This window comes from Manihot esculenta, chromosome 4 (genome assembly GCF_001659605.2).
Source record: "Manihot esculenta cultivar AM560-2 chromosome 4, M.esculenta_v8, whole genome shotgun sequence".
NCBI classification, from domain to species: domain Eukaryota; kingdom Viridiplantae; phylum Streptophyta; class Magnoliopsida; order Malpighiales; family Euphorbiaceae; genus Manihot; species Manihot esculenta.
Window position 1 is genome coordinate 26,516,198 of NC_035164.2, and position 9,427 is coordinate 26,525,624.

Genomic DNA, 9,427 nt, shown 5'->3' on the forward strand with positions numbered 1-9,427 from the left:
TAGCTCCAAACAGATTAAAAATTTTCAATCTATTAGTATTTTATATATCACAAAATACCCATATTATAAGTGAGAATTAAATTATCTTTCATTAATGATTAATAATATGATTCAAGCTAACAAACTCCTTATACCTTTATAGAAATGTATACTTTGAGAAGTAATCATCTTCCTAGCTTATGAAATATTGAAATAATATCATTAAATTATGAAATCTTATTAGATAATATATGCAAATAATAGTTTAAATTACAAAATATTTATTATATAATATACGTAAATATATTTATTTTTAATTATAAATTTTATTTTGATGGGCTATTTTAATTTGTTAATAAAACAAAGTATTAGCAGCTTAATTATGTGTTTAAGATTGAAAATGTAGTGAAGAACATTTTGATAATTTTCGCTAAAATTGACGGTAATTTGCACGAATAAATGTATATATATATTTATCTGTATTTTATATTATATATAAAAGTGGAAAGAATTGGAATAATGAGATATTATATATAAAATTGGAAAGAATTGAAATAATGAGATTTGTTATTGATGTTGTGAAATTTAAATTGACGATGTGGCCGGATAGAGATACGCTACAATTAACTATACTTTATGAAGAAGAGAAAGTGAGATGGTAATAGGTATTTACGGCATTTACTTCAAAACTCAAGTCCTGTATAATAGATAGAAATAGATTGTTTAGAATTTAAATGGTATGAAAGAACAACGCACGTTTGTTTATGTGATTCTTCTCCTTCATACTGTAAGAAGATGAAAATGAATATAATATTTTTTAATAATCCGACGATGACGTGAGCAGCTACTTGATAAGCGACATCGCTAGTTAATAGATTTATAATCTCGCGAGTACAGTTATAATGAGAATACACTGAAAAATGGGTCTTTAAAAACGAATCAACAGTTAAAATGTTCAAATTTTTATTTTCTCGATTAGATCATATTTTTCACTTATCCAATGTTTCTTTTTTCGAATTAAATTATATTTTTCACTTTTCAAATTTTTATTATTTATTCCAATCTCATAATAACAGTTTATGATTTAATTGAGCAATTATTATGTAGCCCTCAAATGTTACTAATTATTTTTATTAATGTAAACTTGCTTGTAATGATAATTGATGATTAACATGTGATTGAGAAATAAACATGTTTTTATGGAAAAAAGCAATAAAAATGGTCAACAGCCCTAAAATACTTTTTCTTTATATCAGGATTAAGAAACCACTATTATCTTACGATTACAATAAAATAATATAATATAATTAATATTATTATTTATATTAGTTGCAATTTGATTGGAATAATCAATGTCTAATTTTAATAAAAAATAAAAAAGATAATGAAATTTATCTAATAAATTATAAAAAATGACTGATAAAATAAATTATTAATTTTTTATTGATCATATTTTATGATTTAAAATATTTATTATTAAATTATCAATAGTTGATCACGATATTATGTAATTATATTCTTACTTTTCTAATTATTTTTTAAGAAAATAAAAATAAACTGTTAGAATTAGATAGGATGGGGTCCCAAAATTAGACATAAAGATATAGGAATTAGATAAGATTGGATCCCAAAATTAAACATCTTTATCGAACGATACAAATACAAAGAATATTTTAAATAGCGTAAAGCACAAATTAATCCATAAAATCATAGCTCTCTCTATATATACCCATTTCTAACTACGAAGATCATATATAGACATGAAGGCTTTTACCTTTATAATTTCTTCTCTTCTGTTAATTTCCTTTTTGCTGGGTACTTCAGCTGAGCAATGCGGAAGTCAAGCTGGAGGTGCTGTGTGTCCTGGAGGCCTATGTTGTAGCAAATATGGCTGGTGTGGTAGTACAACTGAGTACTGTTGTGATGGCTGTCAAAGCCAATGTCGCCCTAATATATGCGGTGGTGGAGGTGGCGGCGGAGATCTAGGTAGAATCATCTCAAAAGCAACATTTGAGCAGATGCTTAAACATAGAAATGATCCTGCTTGTCCTGCTCGTGGATTTTACACTTATGAGGCTTTCATCACAGCAGCTAAAGCTTTTCCTGGCTTTGGAACCACTGGGGATGATGCTACACGTAAAAGAGAGATTGCTGCATTCTTGGGACAGACATCTCATGAAACTACAGGTTATTTATCTTGCCTTTTGTTAGTTAGTTAACTTTTTCAATTTCTTTCAGGTAATTAACAGGGATTTCTCTGAAATTTAACAAAACTCCCTGAATAATTTTTTATTAAATTTTTTATAACAAATTAGTCTCTAAATTTTTAATAACAAATTAGTCTCTAAATTTGTAAATTGATTTTTATAAGTATAAAAAACTATTGTGTGAATTTTTTCTAATTATTCCACGAATTTATTACCATTTAGTTAATTGAGAAATTTGTGCCGCTAATGCATTGCAGGAGGGTGGCCAACTGCACCAGATGGACCATATGCTTGGGGATATTGCTTTGTCAGGGAACGAACTCCATCAGACTATTGTTCTCCAAGTGCCACTTATCCTTGTGCTCCTGGGAAGCAGTATTATGGTAGAGGTCCCATTCAACTTTCATGGTATGTTTTCCTTTTTTTATTTGTAACAATGGTGTCCCAATTGTTTCTTTATATAATATAATATGGTTAATCAAATATATATTAATGTCAATTTATATAATATTAATATATTTAAATATAATTAAATTAAAGTTAAAAGATGATTGTGATATATTCTTTTAAGCACAAATAAAATAATTTGAATTAATTACTTGATTGATACAGGAATTACAATTATGGGCAGTGTGGTAATGCCATAGGCGTAGGCCTATTGAACAATCCAGATCTAGTGGCGACAGATCCAGTCATTTCCTTCAAGACAGCAATCTGGTTCTGGATGACTCCACAGTCTCCAAAGCCCTCCTGCCACAATGTCATCATCGGAAAATGGTCACCCACCCCTGCTGATTCGGCGGCAGGAAGAGTTCCAGGTTATGGCGTGATAACAAACATCATCAATGGTGGTATTGAATGTGGTAAAGGCCCAAATGAACAGAATAAAGATCGCATTGGATTTTATAAGAGATATTGTGATATATTTGGAGTTAGCTATGGTAGCAACCTTGATTGCTACAACCAAAGGCCGTTTGGAAATGGGCTTTTGAACTTGGTAAATTCTATGTAATCAGTTGTTTCCATGTAATATTGGAAAGAATAAACTAAATAAAATATGTGTCGTGTCCTTTGAGTGCATACTTATGCACTTTTATTAATAATAATATAATCTTAATTTTCACTATTTTTATTGTAGATGTAGGAGTAAATTTTATTTTTGATTGTTCGGTATTTATTTTATTTTTATTATTTAATTTTTAATTTATTTTTATTATATTAAAATGAAATTGACTACTATCTAGTTAGTTATCTTTTATTGGTCAATAATATATATTTTTTTAATAAAAACTAATAAATAGGTTAATAATTAATTAACCCCTTAATTATAGTATACATTTTCAACTCTTAGTTTATATAATGAGAATTTGTTTTAATTCTAAATTCAAATTCAAGTAATCAAGTTAAATAGTAAATATCTTGATCATAGAATTAAATAATAAGAGTTTATTAAAAATAAAATAATTCTAATAGTAATAATTATTAGTTAATTAAATATAAATATGATAAATAAAATAGAGGTAATGGATATAAAGGTTGCCGTTTGGTGATGAGTTTTTAAGTTAGGCAAGAAGCAATACGGTGCGCTGCAGGGAAGCTGCTAGAATTGGCTTTAAACGGGGTGTTAAAGGCAATGGGCCAATTGGGCCAAACAGTTTTCATACCAACACTTCCAGCTAATATGCTTTCGGCTCCCAAGAGTAACGGCAGGCAGTCGCATTGTTGTTGTAAATTAGTTAGTGGCATCATAGGAAATTCTAGTGTAAATAATCAATTCTAGAATCCTCTATCAAAGTGTATATATACTCATCATTCATTAATAATTTTTTTTTTTTTGTTTTCTACCTACAGTAGCTCACATTTCATTTCATAGCCTAAATCATAAATAAATCCAAAACATTTCAATGTAGTTCAATAACCAAATCCAACAAGATTTTTTTAAAAAATCATGCATAATTTCACTTTTTTGTTACAATAATTTTTTTTAAATTAAAAAAATAAATATTTCTATTTCAAATGAGAAGATTGTAATGAATTAAATTAAAATTTTATAAAATTCTAGATTCCAAACAAAATATCATTATATTTGAGTATGAAAAATATCTTATACTTCTCATCATAGATAAATGTATGGTGCTCCCATAAACTAAATAAGTTAAAATATATTTGTGTAGTTATAAAATTAAGTTTTATATAAAATTATTATTATTATTATTGAGGAAAAAGAGTACAATAAAAGTTTATAAAAATGAACTCCAGCATTGGCAAAAGAACAGCAAAATCAATAAATTAAATAAGGTGAAATATATATTCACCTTGTGTCACTTTATTTGAGTTCATTAAACATCTAAATTCGAAATTATAATTTATTCAACATATAAACTTATAAAAATTAAATACAAATTAATCCTATCATTATCATAATAATTAAATACAAATTAACCATATCATTAATTATTTATAAAAAAATAATTTAATTTATTAAAAAATACACTCAAAATTTTATTAATTGATTTTAAATTTTCATAAAATAGTAAAATTATTATCGTTTAATATTGTCCATTTATAAAAATTCAGAGCACATATAAAAAATTTATAGTATAATCAGCAATATTAATATTATGTGATTAATTTTTTATTTTTTTATATTAATTATATTACTTATATATATTAAATTATTATAATTTTTATAAGTTTAAATGTTAAATAACGTTCAATTAAATATATACATTATCAAAACAACCACAGGCATATAAACAACATACCAAAATATGTAGCTTCAAGAGATCTTGACCCATTTGATGATTTGATAACTTTGCAACGAACAATCTAATTTAAGGTTAAAGATTACTTTTGTAGTGTAAAAAATATTTTCACTCAACGAGTCGATGCATATTTTTTTTTTTATTCTCTGATCCGTTAACACGAATATCAAACTTTCAAGATATAACCAAACTTGAAAATCCTCCCTTGTTCTTTTCATGTGGTTCAGTGACTATTAGTGCATAAAGGAAGCAATTTTTCTCACTAGGTTTAGTCATGGGTGAGATGTTGAAGATCAATTTTTTCAAACCATGGATTTAAAGGTAACAACTTCAACATATTTTGAATCCTTAAGAAATAAGAAAAGGAGAAGGAAGAAATAATTTATGTGGCTTGAATTTTTCTCGCTCTAAAAATGGCATAGGGAAGCTTGGAAGAAAAGAGTTATAAGAGGAAAAAGAAAGAAGATGAAGTTTCTTACTTACCATATTGGGATTTCTAAATCTCTAAAATCATCTTCCACTGTTTCTTATAAGATATATTATTTGAGTTCAATGTGTTGAAATTAATTCTGATTTGATTTTCATAATATCCTTCAAAGTTTAGATTATATTTGTTTAAGATTTTCTAATTTCAATTTTTAAATTATTGTTGGAGATTTAGTTTATTTTGGAGGTATAAATCAGGGGTGAGCAGTATTCGGTTCAAATCGAAAAAATCGACCAAATCGAATTAATTTGAAAATTCAATTTGGTTTTTTATTCATTTCGGTTTGGTTTTTAATTTTAAAAATTTTGGTTATTTTAGTTTGGTTCGGTTTTAATTAGAAAAAAAATCAAAAAAATCGAACCGAACCGATTAGTGATAATAATACATTTTTCTAATACATTTTTCTAATAATATTGAGAAATTAAATTATATTAAGATTAAAATATTTTAATTAAATTTTAAAATATTAAAAATAAAGTTAAAAAATAAAAAATTTATTAAAAATCGAAATCGATCAAACCAAACCGAATCGAACTGAATCAGATCGATTCAGTTCGATTCGATTTCTAATTAAAATCGATTCGATTTGATTTCCATAAGCACTAAAATTTCGATTTTTAATTTATTCAGTTTGATTCGATTTTAAACAGAATCGACCGAATACTCACCCCTAATATAAATAACACAGTTATTGTATAATAATTTACTCCACTCAATAAAATATTTCTCTATCAATAATATTGTTTTCCCAATAGCTGTATTAGAGTCTCAATGGTCTTACGGGCTTGTAAGAGAAATGTTTAAACACCAAACCTTCTAATCGTGTCCATCTATGGCCTCAGCCAATTTTTTATTGTCTTCCCTTTCTATTTTTTCAAAAGAAATTTATCAAATATGGGCTATCAAGATGAAGGCCTACTTGCAAACTTTTGATTCAAGGGATCCAGTAGAAAATAATACTGATCCTACTCCATTACCCCTAAATTCAACTCTTACTCAAATAAAAATCCATTTCCAAAAAGATTGCAAGATAAAGAAAAGAAAAATAAACGTCAGGGTAGAAAATAAACATTGTATTTATTATATTAATTATCTATTAACCATTAAAGTTGAATAAAAAAACTTGTTCATTAGCAAGATAAAGTAAGTACGTCCAGACATTAATTATCAGTTCTCACCATGCTTCCTCTAGCTAGTCTGAGAAGAAAGCTATCTACAAAATGAGAAAAATTTTTGCATAATTATTTTCATAACATATATTTAATTAGCTCTAGAAATTCAAAATGTTGGCATAAGGGGCAAGATTTTGGGCTAAACTTTGAAGCCAAGGACTATTCAACCAAAAGTTATTGTCTTGATTCCAGTCCATGCTCAATTTTGGAACTTCCAGCTCTGGTAGCTTATCATTTCCCACTGGCAATTGAATTGAAGACCCTTTAATCTCCTTTAGCTTTTCATCTCTAGTGTTATTTTTACCAACACAGATGTCTTCTTCTACTTCTGTCTTGAAAACCACATGATGCAGACATACTGGAGCCACTGATTCTTCTTGTTGGCTTGAAAAGGACATGTTGTCCAATGAAGAAAGTGGGGATGATGATGAAGATGCATTGATTAGTTTCATTTCTTCTTCCGTTGCTGCCCTTTGTTCCAACACTTTCAGGGAAGTTGCCTTCCTATATATCTTACATAAGACTATGTCCTGCATTGTAATTAATGTTAGAAAAAATATTAGTACTTGCTAAGTGTCCCTAACAAAACAAAATTTGATTATTACAGGGCTTTGACCCCACTGAAAATCATGGAATTTGATGGTTTTAGTCTTTCTTTTTAATTTTTTTTAAGCAAGTTTCCTGTTTTAAATTTATTTCAAAATAAGGTGAGCAGTATTCTGTTTAAATTAAAAAAATCAATCGAATCGAATTAATTTAATAAATTCAGTTTAGTTTTTATTCATTTCAGTTTTAAGTAAAGTACGTAAATTTTGTAATTTCAAGTGGGCGAGTAATCGAAACAAAGTTCAGTATGAATTTTGCCATTGATACCCTTCCAAGTATTACTGAAAGCATAAAACGAGAATGAAAAGAATCCACCAGTAGAGATTCATAAATGAAAGCATAGTACCTTAGGTAAGGGGCGAGAATCAGGCAGGCGATATTCATTCATTACCCAATCAGTCTTGCTGCCTCTTGGTGCTCTTCCCTGATAGAAAACAAGAGTTTTTCTAAGTCCAATAATCCTCTTGGGGTCCGACAAGCTTAAAATTTTCCTGTCAGAACCAGTAGCTTTCCAGAATCCATTTTTTGTAGTCCTATTAGGCCTCCCTCCATTGCCATGCCTTCTGTCTCTCGGCACGAAGAAGTACCATTCCCTCTCTCCATTCTTAGCCATTCCTAAGTTCATCAATGTACATAATATCAACATTAATTACACCAACACAAAACTGCTGTGAAACATCAAGTAAAATGAAGAAAATTTGAATACCAGGCAAGTCCCAAGGATCATGATGATAGATGTTTAGGTATCCGATAATGTCCAAACACAGTTTCTTGCCAAAAACCATGTTTTTGAGGTAGAAATCCAGGAGCTCCTCTTCTGTCGGATGGAATCGAAATCCAGGAAGATCAAGTCCCTCCATGTTGGATAGTTTATAGTGGACTATAGCTAGTGTTAGTGTGTGTTTGAAAGCAAATACTATAATGGTTGCTGCATGAAAATGCTTATGCACATGCACTTGCATTCAGCACAAGCTCTTGCGAGGATATTTATAGGGGAGGTTGAAGATTTGAACTGGTGGTTATGCTTGTATGTTGTCGGGTTTGTAAAGAAATTTATTAAAAGAAGACTTGGTCACAGAGAGACGAGAGGTGTTGCTACTAGAAAATTGATAAAAAATGGTGGAACCCACACGGTTTTCATCATTAATGTCATAATAGACTTATTTATGAATTGGACATTCACAGGTCTTTTTGATGTCTTTGCTTGACCTGCTTTTCTATTGATTTTGGACTTTTACTTGGAAATTTACAGGCAGTGCAGCATTTTTTTCCAAGAAAAGAATTGTTGTTTTGCTTCAACTCTATCAAATAATTTAATTTTTTTATATATTTTTAAAAAATATTTTTCTGATGAAATGCAAAAGTAATTCATTTTTTAGATTTTAAAAATATTATTATAACACATTAAAATCAAAAAATAAAAATAAATTATTTTTTGAAACGTATTTCCTATATTTTCAAAATACTTTACTAGTTATTTTTTATAAACAAACGAGGCCTTAGAGTTTCAGATTTTCAAACAATCTATGCGGTCAGCTGGTCTTTTTCATGTTTCCTAATTTTTTTTTTAGTCTGTTAATAATAGCAAATTGAACTGGTCATCTTTAAATTGGTAAAATTTGCAGTTACTATGCTTGGAATCCAACATTGAAAATTTGCAGCAGAGCAGCTTCCATTTCTTTTCTGAATTCAAAATAATAATTTTGAAATAATTAAAAAAAATTATAAATTATGATACGAAAAAATATTTTTTATCTAATATATCCAATAAAATTCCATCTGTAAAATCGGAGGGACAGGAGAGGAAATTACGAAGCACACGGCCCTTCTTTATTAAGGACCAACAATCTATATAGTTCTATAATGTTATGGTGGCTAGCCAGGTGGGAACGGGAGAAATATGTGTCGTTAATATTTATTTATTCTAAAACTAATTAATAATTTTAAATTTAAAAAAAATATAATTATTTATCTAAAATATTCTTTAAATGATGGTTATTTTTGTACATATTAATTAATATTAAATGATTAAAATTTAGTAAAAATATATATATAAAAAATTAAAAAATTAGTGTAATCTTGAAATTCTCATAATTTAAGATAAAAAATCTCTAAAATTATAATTATTATGAAAAAAATAATTTTTTTTTTATCATGCAAGTAGTATTGGATTTAACGTTCAGTAAGCTATGACTCAAAGCTTATTAAGTG

General features: G+C 27.8%; 2 protein-coding genes across 2 annotated transcripts; one reads left to right on the top strand and one right to left on the bottom strand.

Moving 5' to 3' along the window:
• Positions 1–1,713: 1,713 nt before the first annotated feature.
• Positions 1,714–3,312, top strand: LOC110612514 (endochitinase). Its single transcript, XM_021753285.2, has 3 exons — positions 1,714–2,166; positions 2,444–2,594; positions 2,799–3,312. The coding sequence occupies exons 1-3, from the start codon at positions 1,740–1,742 to the stop codon at positions 3,196–3,198; spliced, it is 978 nt and encodes a 325-aa protein (XP_021608977.1). The 5' UTR covers positions 1,714–1,739; the 3' UTR covers positions 3,199–3,312.
• A 3,235-nt stretch (positions 3,313–6,547) lies between these two features.
• LOC110613213 (NAC domain-containing protein 6) lies at positions 6,548–8,239 on the bottom strand. Its single transcript, XM_021754240.2, has 3 exons — positions 7,923–8,239; positions 7,563–7,831; positions 6,548–7,140 (listed from the first exon to the last, which is right to left on the bottom strand). Exons 1-3 carry the CDS (start codon positions 8,176–8,178, stop codon positions 6,709–6,711), a joined length of 957 nt encoding a protein of 318 aa, XP_021609932.1. The 5' UTR covers positions 8,179–8,239; the 3' UTR covers positions 6,548–6,708.
• Positions 8,240–9,427: the final 1,188 nt, after the last annotated feature.